Genomic DNA, 17487 nt, shown 5'->3' with positions numbered 1-17487 from the left:
CTGCCGCCGGGGAGGCACCGGCCCGGCCCGGCCCCGCCCTCGGGCGCTCAGCGGCCGCAACCCCGCCCCGCTCCGGGCCCCTCGCGCCGCGGCCGCGGCGGCAGCAGCCCGGGGGCGGCCCGGCCACCACAGAGCCCGACGGCCGCGGGACACAGCGCCCCCAGCGCCCTCGGCGGACTTCCGGCGGGGGGACGGCGGACGTCACGTGCTCGCGGAAGAGAGCGGGGGCGGGGGCACGACGGCCCCGGGCACGGCAACAGCGTCCCCCGCAAAAGAGCCCCCCCGGAAACTGCGCCCCCCAAACAAGGCCCCCTCCTCCAACAAGCCCCCCCCCAACAAGGCCCCGGGCTCGCAGGGAGGCAGGAGCAGAGTCAGGGTCAGGGTGAGGGCCGGGCCGGGCGGTCCCCCAGCTTTATTTCGCGGCCCCTTATCTCAGGCAGCCGCCACCGTCTCCCGGACCCAGTCCAGCACGCGCCGCACGTCCACGCAGACGCCGCACTTGGAGGCGGCGCAGGTCCTGTCGTGGCTGAGGACGCCGGCCGCGTACCAGGCGCCGTCCCCGGAGTCCTGCACGGCGAAGGCGCCGCCGGCATCCCCGTAGCAGGTGTCCTCGCGCAGCTCGCTCATGCCCGCGCAGAAGGTGGCGTCGCCGAGGACGGGCCGGACGCCGTGCGGCCCCTGCGCCGCGTAGTACTGCCGGCACTTGTCGGCCTCGGCCACGGGCAGCATCACGTACTTCGGCGCCTCAGGGAAGGCGAAGGTGGCGCCGCGCCCCCAGCCCGAGACGTAACCCACGCGCCCCGGCTGCACGTAGTCCCGCTGGGGCAGGCAGATGGGCATCACCTCCGCCCCGACGGGCACCTTCTGCCTGAGCTTCAGCAGGGCCAGGTCCACGGCCACCGGGGTGCAGCACCACGCGCTCGACGCCCAGGGCGGGCAGCCCCCGGCCGCCCAGGAAGAGCCGCAGCGTGGGGGCGATCTCCTCCGGCGTGGCCTCCTCGCTGTGGTTCAGGTAGACCTTCCTGCCTGTGGTCAGCAGCCACTGGTCGCTGATGAGCGTAGCCCCCGTGGTGAGGTTGTGGCGGCTCACCATCCGGGCCTGCCAAGGGAAGCTGCCCTTCCCAGCCAGCAGGCCTCTGATGATGCGCTGCATGGGTGCGGGGGGGTTCTCAGGTTTGCCACACACTGCAGAGGGAAGAGCAGGGCCCTGTGAGCCACGGGAGGAGGCGTAGCTCTGGAAGAGGAGCATCTCGCAGCCTGCCCTGTCATCACCACCAGACTCCTCCAGGCCCACAGCATCCCAGGGAGCAGCACTGAAGATGGGGGCTGCACACAGCCCTGCGGGCCCTTTGGCTGCGCAGGCAGACCACGCACAGTCCCCAGCCCACCAAACCCCCGCAGCCCCTGCTGCACCGCTCTGCTCTCACCTGGCTCACAAACGGGCGCCTCCTTGCCAGCTTCAGGGCTCACCCACGCCAGATTTTCATCACATTTGTACGTGCCTTTGGAGGGAGATGGGAGTCAGCACCCCTGCCGATGGGGGGTGAGGACGAGACAGTGCCCATGCACCCCTGGGTATCCCCAGGGAGGCAGGAGGTACCTGTACCTCACCGGGGTTTGGGGAAGCAGGGGTAGCTGCTCATCCCCCCCCGGGGAACAGGGGAAGGGCCTCCATCATCTAGCACTGGGGGCAGCCCTGTGCCAGGACAGCCCTGCCCCTGCAGCCAGGGACAAACACCTTCCTGGGGTGCTGTGCCTGTGCCGCAAGGCTCACCGTCGCCAGAGCCGCGCAGCTAGTAGTACGGATCACAGCGGTACTTGATCAGGTGCTCCACGTGGCCGTGCTCAATCTCGACGGGCTCCACTCTGCGAGTAGAGGATGCTCAGCCCAGGACATCCCCTCCACCGCTGGCTGGTCCCTCCTCAGTCCTGCCTCCCCCACCACACGCCTGCTCCCTGCCAAGCTGCCCCTGGCCTCATCCGAGCCCCAGTGCTCCCACCCTTGCCCTGGAAGGTACCAGTGGTGGCAGCGGTGATCTCCAGCAGAGTCCAGGCCAGGCCAGCAAACAGCAGCACTGCAGTTCTGCAGGGAGGAGAGGGGGACACTTAGCACAGGGGTCCCACCCCCTGCTTGTGGTCTGCAGGCTCCAGCAGGCAGAGGACTGACCCTCACCCCCGGGGCTGCCCCACCCAGCACAGCCTGGAGGAGCTGCCTGGGCCACCCCCGGCCCCGGCTGCTACGCAGTGCAGGAGTGGCGGGACCCAGAGTGCCGCCAGGCCCGACACCGGTCCTGCCACAGCACGCAGCAGGGCCAGGTCCTTGGCCAGGCGAGAGGAACAGGCACAGCACCCAGTGCAGGCAGGGTCAGAGCAGTGTCGCTCACCCCATGGTCGCAGCCTGGTCTCCTCACAGCAGCCTCCTGCAGGACGATGCTGTTTGGGGCTCCTTCCTCATCCCTTTTATTGCTAACTCCCTCACCCCGGTGCAGCCCCGCGCGCTCCAGACCTCCTGACCTTTTTGTATGCTGCCAGCATGTTTCCCAGCAGGAGCAGCACAAGAAGCCCCACCTGGCTCACGGCCAGCTTGGCGGAGGCTCCCGAGAAGACTGCCAAGCTCCCGCGGGAAACCAACAGGCCGGGAGTTTCCTGGATTTTGCAGCTACAAGCGTGGGGGGGTCTGGCTGCAGAAGTGGGGCCCTGGCATTGAGACACCGGCTGAGGCTCACAGAAACAAGGCAGAGCCCTGCAAAACCGCCCCCACACCTCCGCCCGAAGCAGCCCTGGGGGAGCACCCACACCAGCACCGAAGGCGAAGCCTGAGCCAGGACGTGGGAGCCGAGCCCCAGCCGCCCCGCGCCCAGCTCTGCCCCCATCCAGGCACACGCTGCCAGCCCAGCCAGCCGAGGGACACAGCAGGGCCGCGGCCAAGCCCCTCTTCCCACACCTACCCACCCCTTCCTGGGCAGCCTGCTCTGGCCCTGGGCTGTTTGTCAGCGCAGGCTGGGACCCAGCCCAGCCTTACAGGAACTCGTAGCAGCAATCGCTGGCGGGCACCCAGCTGGACGCAGCCGAGCCAGCAGCACAGGACGAGCGCAGCGGAGCCCTCTGCTTCCTGGCACACGGGTGGGCAGGGCCCGACAAGCCGTGGTGGTAAAGGGCTGCACAGGGCTGGCAGAGGGCACAGGGCTCACAGCGTAGCAGGAGGCCCGGGAAGGAGCCCGGCCTGTGGTCCTGGGCCTGCGGCAGCGGGGCAGGTGGCAGGAGCTGCGAGCAGAGCCCTGGCACCCTCGGGAAGGCCAAGCCCCACACGCAGACCTCCAGGTGCCCAGAGCCCACCCCAGGGCACACGGACAGAGGTCCAGGCATGAGGCACCAGCAGGAGACACTGGCTGGACGCGGGCAGCAGGTAGCATCGTGTCAGAACACGGGGATCTACGAAGCAGAGGCTGGCGTAGGGTGTGCAGCCCTAAGGAGAGCAAGGGGTTACAGGCAGCCATCGGTCGGCACACCCGCTCTTGCAGAAGGCTGGATCCCTGGGACGCGTAAACAACTTCGGTGGAGTTCGGTGCGTGGCGCAATCCCAGGTACAGGGCGCCAGGGTGCTGCTGCACAGCCAAGGCTGCGTCTAGGGCACGGGCCTTGCTCAGGAAGGGGAGAGATGGCTGCTGGCAGCCCGGGGTCAAGCAGCAGCTGCTGCCAGAAAGCCCCAGAGGAAACAACCCACAGCCTCCAGAAGTGTGAATAAGCAAGGCTTTTCCATAACAAGTGACAGGGCGCAACTGTGGCTGTCTCCAAGCACCAGCAACAGGAAGAAACAGCTCGTGACACCTCCTGAGGCACAGGTCTGTGTGGGATGGCTTCCACGACCAGCAAGAGAGGCACCGAGCAGAACACAGAGAGCAGGGATCCCTCTCAGCTGAGGAGAGCCATCCCTGGAGTCTGACCAGCCCAAAGGGTATCCCCAGAGCAGGACACAGGACCAGGTGAGCCAAATGTTTATTGACACTCAGGCAGGACCTGGGGACCACGGGTTTGTTACAGCACGGTGTGCGGAGGAGGGCAGGGAGGATGGACCCTGCTCTAGAGACTGCACTGCAGGAGGACCCAGAGCCAGCAGCACAAGCTGGCTGCAGGGTCTCTGGCAAAAGGGACACCCACCACCCCACAGCTGGGGAAGCAACCCACAGGAAAGCCCAAATACAGCCCTGAGCAGCTGCGACAGCGTGGAGGTCCCTTCCCCTGCTTCCCACCAGTGCAGCCCCAGCTCCACTTATCGCTGGCCCTTCCCAAGGGCCCGGAGCAGGACCTTGTCTTGGTCCCAGCCTGCCCACACTAGAAGAATCGCAGCCGTCCCTGCTTTGCCACGTTTCCTCCTGGCTAGACCTCGGTCCTGCGATGCGTCAGCACCGGTGATCCGCTCCAACTGCCTCCATGACACTCTTGAACCCCTGCTCCCTAATCAGAAACGGTGCGTGATGGCCTGGCTGGCACCGCTGCTCAGCCCTGCAGTACCAGCGCTCGGGCACCACCACACAGCTGCCCAGAGCCTCCCCAGGCCACAGGGAGCTGGCCGGCCCCTCACTCACCTCAGCAGCTCCTCCAGCTCACGCTTCACTGCCCCCACCACCAGCGGCCCATGGTACACGAGCGCTGTGTACATCTGCACAAGCGAGGCTCCGGCACAGATCTTCTCCAGGGCATCGCGGCCGCTGCTCACCCCACCCACGCCGATGATGGGCACCCGGCCTGCGGGCAGGCACGGGGTCAGGTCAGCGGGGTGAGGCCAGCACACGCCCCGAGTCCTGCCCTGCCCCTACCTTGGGTGAGGGCGTACATCTCCCTCACTGTCTGCGTGGAGAGCTCCCGCAGGGGCTTCCCACTGAGGCCCCCAGGCTCCAGGCGCTGCATGCTCTGGAGGTCGCGGGGCCGACTGACGGTAGTATTGCTGACAATCAGTCCGTCCACACCTAGCTGAGGAATGCAGCAGCGTGAGGACCCAGCTGCTGCGAGCAGCCCCTGAGCCTCATCCATGAGCTGCCAGGCGAGCCGGGACTCCCCCCAGCACCGTGCCCAGAGACAAAGCAGCCGCCACTCACTGCACAATCCCCAAGGTCTGGTGGGATGCACGCAGCTACTCAGAACACTGACTACAGCCAGCTAGAGCTGCACGTCTGCCTGTCCCTTCAGAGGTCACTCGTCAAGATCACCAGCACCCTGCCCCACACTGAGGCAAGGCAGGGGGTGCACAAGCCCAGCTCCTCAGCAGCCTCCCCTTCCCACTGCCATTGTGCTGCCCCCGGTCCCCTCACCTCGCACACGACACTAGCTATGTCCTGCTTGTCCTGCAGAGTAAGGTCTGGGGCAATCTTCACCAGCACAGCTGGCTTGTGCTTGCATGGCAGCGTGTCCCTCTCTGCCAGCACCTGCGGGGTACACACAGGGACACACGGCAGTGTGTTGGGGACACACACCTCCTGCTCCAGGCCAGGGGGACCGTGTGCACCCACAGCCCCAGGCAGCGCAGGGACAGACCCTGTCGTCTCCACACAGCACCACCGATGGGACAGGCACCCAGCGACACAGGCCCTGGGGCACACAACACGCACGAGTTGTGGGGCACAGGCAGGACTGCGGTAACTCCTGATGTCACGGGATGCTCCTTGCAGGAGCAGAGCAGAGCAGAGCAGAGCAGAGGGCAGTGCCTCGCTGTTCACCTGCCCCTTGCTGGAGTACAGTGCTCTGGTGCACCCAGCGCCAGCCCATGGGATCAACGGCTGAGCAGGGGACATCTTGGTGGCTCTGCCCACTGCCCCACACTCCTCCCCACACGGGGTCACCCACCTTGGTCAGCAGGTCCCGCAGCTCAGCCTTGCCCTGCAAGTCCCGCAGCCCTGGGGTGTTTGGGCTGGACACATTCACAACCAGGTAGTCGGCCAAGGGGCCCAGCACTCGGACCCCAGCCACGTAGTCAGCTACAGCATCTGTAGAGCTCTTGTTCTTGCCCAGGTTGACTCCAAGAGGCATCCCCGCTAGAACACAGACGTGTCTGAGCCAGTGCAGCAGGACCAACCACCATCTGAGGGGCCAGAGCACCTGACAAGGGAGGTCCCATACTAGCTAAAATCAATATGGGCATAAACAATCCAAGAGTTTGATGGGGCTGGGACCTTAGGCTGTCCTGCAGCCCCAGGAGCACCACTGTGGCTGGCATGGTCAGCACCTCCCAGCACTGCAGCCTCCTGCTGGGCCACCTAGTACAGGCTGCCTATGGAACTACCCAGATGGGGCCCTGTTGGCTTTGGCTAGTCTCAGCTGATACATTCGTCCCAAAGCAGCAAGTAGAGCCTCTACTGCAAAGGAACTGGCAGGAGAAAGGTGCTTGGTCAGAGCCTTGAGGGCTCTTGCTGTCCAAGTACACAGTGCCTTGGCCAGCTCCTGGACACTGTTCCGAGGCACTGGCATTATACACCTTCCCTGACGTGCAGCTAGCTGGAAGACCCCCAAATCCATCCTGCCAACCCCCAGAGCAAAGGTTTACAAGCTTGTCTCACCATCAGTGAGCTTGCGCTGTGCCTCCTGGCGGGCCCGCAGCCTGCGTTCCACTGCAGCGTGGCCGTGACTGTTGAATCCATACCTGCAACAGAAAAGATAAGGTTCAGGACCAGGCTGGTGCACCAAGCAGGACACGGGAGAATTGCGAGGAAGGCTCCACAGCTCCGCCCAGCGCACCCAGCGCAGCTGCAACCACAGAGCAGAAGACGGAGCTGGGGCCACCCAAACTCCTCCTCCCCACGCCACCAGCCTGTTCCACCAGCACCCGGTTAGACAATTTGCGCGTCCCCACCTGTTAATGACCGCCTCATCCTCCACCAGCCGGAAAACCCTGGGCTTGGGGTTCCCCTCCTGGGGCTTGGGTGTGACGGTCCCCACCTCCACGAAGCCGAAGCCCGCCTTGTACAGGCCGTCCACAGCCTCGCCGTGCTTGTCGAAGCCAGCCGCCAGGCCCAGCGGGTTGCGGAACCGCCGCCCGAGGACGCGCACCTCCTGCGGGGCAGCGCCGCGTGAGGCCCCGCGCAGCGATCCCCGCCCCCGCCGGGTTCCTCACCGGGCGCCTCTCCCCCCGCCCCGCCGCCCCCCCCAAGGGCCGCCCCCGCCGCCCCCCCGGGCGCCTCCCCCCCCCGCCGCAGAACCGTACCAGCGCGGGGCCGTCGGGGCGGGCGGCCGGCAGCAGCCCGAAGGCGGCGGCGCGCAGGGCCAGGCCATGCGCGGCCTCCGGAGGGACGGCGCGGAGCGCGGGCAGCACCGCGGGCAGCACCGCCGCCTGCAGCCGCTCGTCGCCCGCCGCCAGCGCCGAGCCCAGCAGCAGCCCGCAGCCGCCCAGCGCCGCCGCCAGCGCCCGCAGGCGCCGCTGTGGGAGGCCGTCAGCACCGGGACCGGGACCGGGACCGGGACCGGGACCAGCACCGATATCGGCCCCGGCCCCGCCCGGCCCGGCCCCCCCCCCGCGCCCGCCGCCCCCCGCCCGGCCCCGGCCGCTCACGCGCAGCGGCGCCGCCATCTCGCCCGGCCCAACGGGTGCAGCAGCACTTCCGGGGGCCCGGCCCAGTGATTGGCGGAGGCCGAGGCGCCCCAACCAATAGAGACGCGGGAGGCGCCGGGCGCGGGAGCACGGCCATGACGGCCGCGAGTGCCCACGGGGAGGGCGGGCCCCGTGCTTCCGCCGCCGCCGCAGCCCCCCCGGCCCCGGCGCCCCCCGGCCAGGAGCAGCGCGCGGCCCGGGCGCTCCGCAGCCCGTCTTCCTTGGGAACCGCGGTGCAGCCAGGCACGCACCGAAGGAGGAGCCGCGTGGGAGCGCTGCGCACAGCCCCGTCCCACACGACGCTCCGCGCCCCGCAGCCTCCCAGGGAGCACCGAGCTGCTCCGGCCCAGCGCAGAGCCAGAGCGGCCCGCGGTGCCCCGGCGGCCCTCCCGCCCCCTCCGGCAGGTTGGAGCTGAGGGCTGCGCGGTGCCGCCCGCCCCGCCCGAGCGGGGCACAGACCTCCCTGCAGCCGGCAGGGCTCCCCAGCGGGTCCGAAGGAGCACGTCCGTCTCCACGGCACCTGCAAACAGATCCAGCTGGAGCCGGAGGGGTGGCACCCGTGCGAGACGGCTGCCCAGCCTTAAGGGCGTTACTGCGTCTACTCACAATGGTGTTCCCTGTCTCAGCCCCAATTAGTTAAAAAGTCTTACCAAGGGACTTAAAAAAAAAAAAAAAAAAATCGCCCTTACCACGCGCACCACAAAGCAGAGCAGGGCACCTTGTGGATGACGCTCCCCTTGAGACCACATGCACAAGAGGAAAGCCCAGTTATCTTTCAACCTTCATCACCCTTCTCTGCAGAAGACAGAACAGCTGCTACAGACAGCCAGGAATGGCAGCCAGAATGTCAAACACAGGTTTCCTCTATAGCTACCCAGACTGGTGCAAACTGTTCCCTGCTTCAGTCTCACAAGACTCCCCACAGTTCAACTCCTGGAGCAACGATTGGGAAAGCTGCAGCATTTGGTTTAAGTACAGCAGGAAGAGAGCTCAAAAAGAAGAGTGTTCATTTGAGGTTAATATAGGAAACCGATTTCAGGGGGGAGTGTTTTAGAGAGAAGAAGCTATCACAGCTCCTGCCCTTCTCACTGGAGTTATAGCCCACTCAGTCTTATGTTTTCTTCTTTAGCTCCTCAAATCTCCGAGAAAGATCATCAAAGTCAATGTCTTCAGAGGCAGAAGAATTGGTGCCAGCAGACGCTGTTGGCAGTGTGTCCGGCACGGAAGGTAATTCAGGCAATACAAAGTTATCAATGGTATTAGGAGGTCCAGCTCTTGGTTTTGGAGAAGGTTCTGACTTGGGTCCAGGCCCTATTTAGAATAAAAGAAATATCATTTCACCGCACACATAATCACACTTATTAGGCCAAAAAGAGACACAGAAACACACACACAAAGATCCTGCAATCAAAACCGCAGTACCAATGACCAGTAGTCACAGAGCTCCAACTGCACTTAGGCTCAATGGGGAAAAGGTTTATATGGCTGCAAGGAGCTGCAGCCGTGACAGACCTAGACTGGTGACCCCACCCTACAGATGTACTAGATTGTAGAAGATGGGCTGCACTACGGGGATTCAAGTCCCAGTTTTCTCCCTTCCAACACCCCCTAAAGGGACACGTAGGTATCATGTGCTCCTATCACCCAGATGTCAAACTGAAGCGTACCAATCCCAGTGCAAGGGTAGGCCTATCTCCTTCATCATACACCACCACCACTTTCCAAAGGACACCATGAGATTGTCAGAAATCCTTGCTGGAGCTGGCAACGGTCTACTTACTTTAAAACCTACTCTGCCCTTATCTGCTACAGATTATAAGTGCTTTCAAAACATACAGAGCAAAAGCGCGCTGTACAAAGCTGAAAAAATTATGATCCAATTACAACACATGAAGCATCTCAGAAGCACGTAGGTAGACGGACAGAGATTTCAACTCCTGCTGCTAGCCCTGCTGCACTGCATGCGGCCTCAACGCTGACATTAATACAAGCTTATCTACCTCTCAGTGCTTGCTTCTTTCTTTCTGTTCCTGCAAAAAATATTTGTTATATAAAAGTGTATCATTTAAATCTGTTGCTTTCTCATTTTATTCTGCAAACTGATGAGATAACTTAATCTGGAAACCTAGTACTAACTCCAAAGTCAAACTCTAGTTGTTGAGTTTCCCAGTTCCAACGTGTTTGAGAATACTCTCCATTTCTGCCATAGGCTTCTCCCAACACATTTTGAAAGCAGGATTTGAGTTCAGTTCTACACATTGTTCCCTATAATGAAAGTTCACTCCCAGGGACGCTAGGATCCCAGGCTACCTGCAGCCCCAAACCACCCCATGCCTCTTGGCATACTCACCAGCCACCGGTGCAGAAGCATCATCCTTGTCAGCATTAGGCTCATCAATCTGAAACAGGCTCTCAGTTACTATCACACTTTCCTAGCAGGCACAGAATCCCTCAGCTGTATAGGCACAACTCATGTACAAAAGCAGCCACACTCATGCACAGCAATGCATATGCCACACCTCCCCAAGAAGAGGGATAACCCTAGCTTCCAGCGCACTCAGAAGAATCTGAATCTCTTCCCAAGAAAAGGAGGCAGTGCTTCCATTTCCCTGTCCCTCCTTGCCAATCAAAGCAGCTTCATTGGCCATATTTTGGTACCAGATAAGCAGCACATCTACTAGCAGGTCTAAAAATATTTATCAAGGACAAAAGTGGGAGAAGACCGCTGTCTTCATCCACGTAAGCACAGCAACTGCTTCCTTTCATAAGCAATAGATAAGCCCTTGTGATCAGCAGCAAGGTATGAGATGATCTCTTCTCAAGTCTTGGACCAGCTAGGACAAAGACCCACACCACCATCAGTTTTGCTGGAAGAACTCCTCCTTCCCGGTGGGCTGCAGTCAGTGCCATCTATCTGCACCTAGCTAACAACTGCTGTGCCTGCATCTCCTGGACTCAAAGGTACGCACAAGTGTTGGGCTATACTCGTTGCTATACATGGCACTGCAGAGACAAACATGTCACCAAAATAAAAATTAGAGGTGTGATCATGAACTGCAACAAAAACAAGCACAGAAAGCAGACTCCCCTTTCTTCTCCCCGAGGACTTAGAAAAGTCTGGGAAAGGAAGAGTGCTTAAACATTCTTCGGCTGGGTCAGCCAGAATTTTCATCCAGACTAACTATGTATTAGTTCAAAAGCCATAATAAAACAGACTGAAAGTGATAAACCTGCCACATTACAAAAATAGGATCTGTGGACTCTGCTCATCAACTGTTTATCATCATTTTAACAACGCAGTAAAAATAAATCTTGGCTTTCCTTTGCAGCTAAATTACATAGATGAATGAGGAACTTTTCACAAGACTCTCTCATCACACACACCCAGCTGTTCACCACACCCAAAGCAATACCGAGCACCACCCCAAAAGTTCCAAAGGTTGACAACAACATGCTTAATGAATGGCTACCACTGCCCTCCTCTCGAGTTTCCCTCTGCTGCCCACAGCGGTGGGTGATTCAGCTCAGGCACTTACAGATTCGTATGTTGGTGGGTTTGCCGGAATTGGTGGTGGATGAATGTTAGTAAAAGGCTGGTAGGTCCCCACCGGCAGGCCATTGAAGTTCTCCTGTACAGAGAGAAATTAAACAGTCACACGCCAACCAACTCACCTGAGAGCTACCATGGGACACAATACATCTACAGCTGCTACGGGAGTCAGAGAAAGTAGTAGTTTAAGTTAAGTATCCAACTTGATATAGATTATTTATGCTCACTAGGAAAAGATTCTCAAGTATTAATCAGACACAGTCACCTGCAGCCACCAAACAGCACTACAAGTTATTCTAAAGAACCATCACGAGTAAACACTTCATCTCATGCAGTACTAGAAGTACCAGACGAAAAAAAGTGGAACACCCTGCCTTAAGCGTTCTTGAGCCATTTCTCCTGAGCGCAGCACCACAGAACAGGAAGGAACTCTCTATGGCTCACTCAAGGCTTTGTACGTATTACCCTTACTTGTAGTAACAACAGTGCCTCAAAGATCTAGACTTAGAGCAAGTCCTCAGATTATTTATGCCTGGGTCTTCAGCCAGCTAATGGTACTTGACCCAGATTTTCCATGAAAAACACCACATTGCTGGGTTTTTATTAAGATACCAAGCCAACCCACTGTTTTGCCACTCCCCAGATATCCTGTTAACAGCCAAGAAAGGTGCTCTTTCCAGCTTCTGCCTTCCATTTCCACAGCAAATAATCTCTGAGAGCCGCTGGCCTAGTCCCCTCCCTTCTTGGGTCTAAAGGCAAGGCACTTCTGCATTTTCCTTTGTTGTTCCCGTCCCATAAAAGTCACCTGATTTCCTTGACTGAATCTTGGCACACTACCAGCCTACCAAGTTCAAAGTGCTGCTCCGATCCCTGGACAAAAGCCTGACAGTCAGAAGACTGCCTCAGGAGTTTGGTCTGGACTCCTCTGGTCCCTGAATGCAAAGAGGGCTGGCTGGAGAACAGTGGTAGGAATCTCCGCAGTCAAGAAGCAACAAGAAGCTTCAGCTGTGCTGCCAACAATTTCCATCTCACGCAGTATCACAGCTACAAGATGGCCTTCTGACACATCAAGCTATCAGGTACAGACACTTCCCAATCAGCAGGTACAGGGCTAAGCATCACAATCAGTCCTCCACAGAAGAAAGGCAAGCTCAAACCAAAGCCACTTACCGGTCCCTTTGGAGGTGGATAGGAGAAGGGTGGATTTGGTGACGGCATAGGCATCGGCATCGGCACTGGCACAGGCACTAATCCATCAAGACCAACCAGGGGGGCAGTAAATCCACCACCTCCTCCCCCTCCATGGCCACCCTTCTTCACATCATCTGTGAATCCCACATCAATCAGATCTGCCTCCACACCTGTAGGGGCTTCAGCCTGGGGAGGGAAGAAGAATCTCTTTTCTGATCACAACCCTCTGAACAGCATTAGATGCAGGTTTTGTCTCTGGACAAGACGGGACAAAGCCAGAAGAAGGACAGAACGGACACCAACTGCAATAATGGAAGTCAGAAGAGAGACCAGACTGTAGCATGACAACAGCCATATGCCACAGGACCGTGGGAAGTAGCAGGGATCCTGCTATGCTAGTATGCCACAGGACTGTATAGAAGGTATCAAAGCACAGTTACCAGCAAGTCTGGTGCAACGCTTCAGACTTGGGCTCTGAAAACCCATGAAGTACTAATGGGAAAATTCAGTCACAGTAACAACAGAAGGGAGCTACAGACGTGCAGTGCCTCACTCACCATCACCACCGAGTCAGGCTCGTAGGGCACATTGTAGTTCTTGGCAATCTCAATGAGGTATCTCTCCACCAGAATCTTGGGTGGTGCCTCCACACTCAGCTTGTGCATCAGCTGGAACACAAGGGTGCAGAGATGCTCATGAGGAACGGGGCAGCACAACACAGCTGGGCTCTGTCCCAGCCAGGGCCACCTGCCGTGGGGAGCACAGCGCAGTCTTGAGGAGCCCTTTCCTCCCAGCACAGCACTGCCACAGGGGAGACTGCTGGCAGCCACGGGGCAGGGTTCCACGTGCTCGGAGCCTCTCCATCCACAGGCAGCACAGCCAGACCCCACCTGCCAGGTACCTCAGCACCATGCTCCTGTGCTTCAAGGCAGGCAAGCCCCAGCAGTGCAGCTGTCCCACCCCACCCTGCAGTGAGCCACAGGCATCAGCCACTGGCCACAGGAATAAGTGGCAGAAAGGCACAGCAGACGTATCTGTTCTGCCAGCTGAAGCTGGCTGCTGCTGTTCTACCAGTTCATTACCCTGTCATTAACTGTTCCGATCTGGTTTGTCCGGCACAGCTTCCCATACTCCTTGCTGTATTTGGCACACAGCTGGTCAGCAACCTGCAGCAGGAGAGAAACTCTGGGAACATGCACAGCCTTGCTTTCCCCCAGCTACACGTTCCATGTCTCCTGCAGCCCCCACAGCCCACCCTGCCTTTATTTGCTCTCATTTCTGGCACCAAGCGAGCCCAGCTCATCAGCCTCAACTGTCCCTGAGGCTCCACAGTGCCTTGTAGAAATGAAACCTGGGCCAGGGTCTCCACCTGCAGAGCTGGTAAAGATATGTCCTTTGCCTTAATGACAGAGTCCTGGGCAAAAGCTTCCATCAGTTTCTCACGGTGTTACCCCCACCCTGCTAACACCTCTCAAACAACCCTACTCACAATCTTTAACTCAGCCACTTCTGACTGGAGTCGTGGTGCAGCCCAAATCAGCGTAGAGACCGCTTCTGCCAGGCCAGAGTCCAGCTCCCTAAGGACAACAGAAGAAAATCCTACCTCCACACCACACACCTAGTCTTTCCAGCCCTCAACCTGCTCAGCCTTAAAGTCCCCAACCTCCGTGCCAGCCTCCAGAGACTTCCCCGTCGGGGGAAGAAAAGGTCTCTGGAGGCCCTAGGACACTGGGACAAACACAGGTGCCCTTCTGTATCCCAGGCCTGCCCCAAGCAGTACCCCTCCCTGAGCCAAAGGGGCCTGGACCCTCTCCCACAGCATACCCCCTAGTCCAGAGCTTACTTCATGGACTGAATCAAGCCAAAGCGGGCTAGCAGCAGATCGCAGTACAGCTCCAGGATCTCCATGGCCTCCACGAGGTAATCTTCACGGATGATATGCTCCACACGAATCCTGGCACGCTCATCTTTTCCAGCTGCCAGATAATCTGCAATCTCCTTCCTTGCCTTCTGGGCCAGCTCAGCTACAGCACATATCCCAAAGCCAGTCACTGTGCTGGCAGGGGTTGCTGCCTCCATATCCAGCTGCAGCCCCCACCACACATACGCATCGCCAGCTTCTCTCTCTCTCCATTGAGCCTTTGTAGTGCAAGACACTCAGCCACGGCTTAATGGAGCCTTTGTGTCCCAGTCCTAGCACACCAACTCACAGGAGAAAGGGCAGCGTGCTTTTGGCTGTTAGAAACACTCCTACACCTTCAATTCCCTTGCAGAGTCGATCAAGACCGTGGGGTAAATCTCTTATCTATGTCTGATCAGGGCAGAAAAGCCCAGGTGGGGAGAGCCGTGCACAGGAAATTCCTCACTGCACTACAGGCACAGAAGGCCCAGGAGATGATCCTCTGGGCAAACTGGTCTGTCCCTCACACACAGCCCACAGCTGTGACCCCACACACCTTGTCAGCTGCACTCTGACACCTGCCAGGAAGCTGGATGGAGGCCGCACCACGGCCAACCTGTTCCTCCGGGGACCCATGCACCAGGGCAGAACGCAAGGCCTGGGTCCGGCAAGGAAGAGCAAAAGACTACTCCATCCTTGGCCTGTGAAACTCCCCCAACGCCAGAAGAATCATCTTCTCAAGTCTCCTGAGCCCCAAAAGCATCCTGGGTCACACCTACCCCCTCAAATACTCACTCTTCTTTTTCTCCAGCAGTTTGAGGCGATTGATGACAAGGCGTAGGTTAACTCGCAGGCGTTCAGCTTTGAATCCAGAGCCCAACATGATGAACAGGTTCTGTGGGAGAGGACGAGAAGGTCATCGCCACCAGTAACCGATGGTCACACCAGAAGAACACTGGTTACTGCTTTACGCAGAAGAATATTAAATTCAGTGAAGGCAAATGCTGGTTCCTAGAAAGGCAATTGATGCTCCGTCCTTATCAGTGTTCAAGAGGCATTTGGACAATGCTGTCAATAATATGCTTTAACTTTTGTTTAGCCCTGAAGTAGTCAGGGAGTTGGACTCCATCATCATTGCACTTAACTATTCTATTCTAAGTCTCCAAATGAACAGCAGCTACCTGCTACTCCTGAATCTGCTTATTTACAAATGACCGGACCTACAGCACCACCGTTCCCTTTCCCACCTTACAACGCTTTACCAAACCAAGGCCAACAGCAAACAGAAACTTCCTGAATATTCCCATTCTGACAAACTGCATCTCAACCCCAGAAAGAGATATGAGATGATAAAAAAAGAAGTGCCTACTCCATAAACATGTACATGGTTAGAAAACATCCCCTAAAACGTTAATTTGAAGGCCTAAGTATATTTAATTTGGATAGCTAACGCTAGCCACCAATGTGAATACCGGCGTACAGTAAGATTTTAAGAACTGTGATTCTATGTTAGATAACCAACCAACAGCAATAGTCTGGGAAGGAAAATGTGAGTTCAACTCAGTAAGGCGGGCTACACAGGATTTTGAGGTTCCCAGCCCTAGATTTCTTTGAAACGCAAATTAAAAAAATATATATATCACATTGTCAGTAGCAGTAAGTAATAAACAGCGTAAATAGTAGAAGACATGCTTTCACTCACTCACTTTGAAAAGCGAGACAAGTAAACCGATGCCTGGAGATGCCAGCACAACTATCACACAGTCAGATCTTGTCCCTCCCTCCAATAAGGAAACAGCATTTTTAAAAGAAGCACACAAGTCAATTGCAATCGCCAATCTCTGTCATACGAACACGCAAGCTGTAAAACAGCATGCAATTAACCTGAGAACTGTACAAACTAAGGCTGGGAACCAACTGACAGTCCTGCCCTCAGAAGGAGGAATCTCCGTATTCTCTCCACACTCCTCCTGCTTTCCCAACACTTGCTCTGGCATTTCTCCAGTCTCTCGTGAGCCAGCTGAACTAATCAGTCCTATAGAAAAGTAACTCAGAAGACACTTTACTACAGCAGTTTGTTATGACAAGAAACATTTGTCAAAAAAAATCTTCCTTAAGGGCTATCACGTTGAAAGACCTTGCTTTGTACCTGAGGGGCACGACAGAGCAGACTTTTGGATAGCAATAACATTTTGTAAATAACAAGTGGTTTATATACAATTTACTACTACCTAGCGTCCACCGAGTTTATGTAACTGATCTCTTCACACATCAGTACAATTATCAACGATACACAGAACCAACAAAGCTCAAAAAACACGGATACAGAAAAACGTCTAGGTTTGTCTGATGCCATGGAAAGTTTTGCCCTTCTGTAACCTGTTCTGTAACCTGAACGCACTCCTACAGCACCGCAGTAACTTTGTAGTTGCAAGAAGCAGCCTCGGCACAAGCTACACCGTCTCCGCAGCAGTACGCGCCTGTTAGAAAACCCTTCCCGCTAACGACAGCCTGTCTGAGCAGGCTCCGTGACCCCGTCCTGCAGACGGGCAGCTCTCGGCCCTGCCTCCGCCGAGACCAACCTTTACTCGGGCAGCGCCCGGGGCGCCGCTGGGGCGGTTTCTCGGTGCGCTGCTCAGCCAGCAAGGCCCGGCGCGGCTGCCCGATGGCCAGGGCCAGCTGAGGGCGGCACCGGCCCCGCTCGTGGCGGCAGCGACGAGAAGAGACCCCTCTCCGCCCCGCCGCCCGCGGCCAGGCCGCGCTGCGGGAACGCCTCACAGCAGGGCAGGCCCCGGGCCCGCCACCGGCCCAGCCCGGCCCGCGGGCGCTCGGGACGAAGCCCCAGCCCCAGCCCCCGCCCCCCGCCGCCCCCCGCCGCTCACCGCCGTGCCGCCGCGCAGCCCGCACGCACCCAAAATGGCGGCCGGCCGCACCGCCTCACCGCGCGGAGCGATCCGGGGGGCCGTAACGCCCCGCAGCCGGCCTCGTACCCCGGGCACGACCGAGCGGGCGCGGCGGCTACGGCGAGGCCGCGCGAGCCGCCTGCCGCACTGCTGCGGCAGAGCCCCGGGCGAGAAGCTGCGGCGGCGGCACAGGAGGAAATCGCTGCGCCGAGGGACTCGGCGGAGGGACGAGGGGCTCGGCGGAGGGACACCCGCGCGGGGCGGGGACTGCTGCGTCATACCGACGCGCGCCCGCCGGGACCCGCCCCCCGGCGCAGAGGTTCCGGCAGCGCCGCGTTCCTCCGGCCGGCCCCGCGCCGGCAGC

The 17487-nt window shown here is 58.7% G+C and overlaps 3 protein-coding genes across 8 annotated transcripts; all 3 read right to left on the bottom strand.

Annotated features, from left to right (window-relative positions):
- Positions 1-371: 371 nt before the first annotated feature.
- Positions 372-2555, bottom strand: LOC121076987 (haptoglobin-like). The gene is given in 5 exon segments (XM_040571704.1): positions 372-898; positions 900-1185; positions 1428-1502; positions 2019-2083; positions 2385-2555. Coding segments are annotated over 5 exon segments (897 nt in total). The 5' UTR covers positions 2390-2555; the 3' UTR covers positions 372-432.
- Positions 2556-3980: 1425 nt separating this feature from the next.
- DHODH (dihydroorotate dehydrogenase (quinone)) lies at positions 3981-7426 on the bottom strand (the record flags this gene model as incomplete). The annotated part of the gene is made up of 8 exons (XM_040571544.1): positions 3981-4455; positions 4587-4746; positions 4818-4971; positions 5310-5423; positions 5842-6029; positions 6552-6634; positions 6845-7044; positions 7196-7426. Coding segments are annotated over 8 exons (1185 nt in total), but the record flags the coding sequence as incomplete, so codon positions are not given.
- Positions 7427-8569: 1143 nt separating this feature from the next.
- Positions 8570-17412, bottom strand: IST1 (IST1 factor associated with ESCRT-III). 6 transcript variants are annotated; one of them, XM_040571697.1, is made up of 11 exons: positions 17103-17136; positions 15927-16001; positions 15016-15115; positions 14164-14344; positions 13810-13897; positions 13403-13486; positions 12878-12988; positions 12300-12506; positions 11116-11208; positions 9930-9978; positions 8570-8890 (listed from the first exon to the last, which is right to left on the bottom strand). In XM_040571697.1, the coding sequence occupies exons 3-11, from the start codon at positions 15101-15103 to the stop codon at positions 8691-8693; spliced, it is 1101 nt and encodes a 366-aa protein (XP_040427631.1). In that variant the 5' UTR covers positions 15104-15115; positions 15927-16001; positions 17103-17136; the 3' UTR covers positions 8570-8690. The 6 variants fall into 6 exon arrangements, with proteins under 6 accessions (XP_040427631.1, XP_040427632.1, XP_040427630.1 ...); XM_040571698.1 differs by lacking the exon at positions 15927-16001 and having other exon boundaries at positions 17132-17412; XM_040571696.1 differs by lacking the exon at positions 15927-16001 and having other exon boundaries at positions 15016-15231; positions 17103-17371.
- Between the last annotated feature and the right edge of the window lie 75 nt (positions 17413-17487).

Source organism: Cygnus olor, chromosome 12 (genome assembly GCF_009769625.2).
Source record: "Cygnus olor isolate bCygOlo1 chromosome 12, bCygOlo1.pri.v2, whole genome shotgun sequence".
In the NCBI taxonomy this organism is placed as follows: Eukaryota; Metazoa; Chordata; class Aves; order Anseriformes; family Anatidae; genus Cygnus; species Cygnus olor.
Note: the sequence above shows the minus strand (reverse complement) of the source record. Positions and strands in the feature narration are given on the sequence as shown.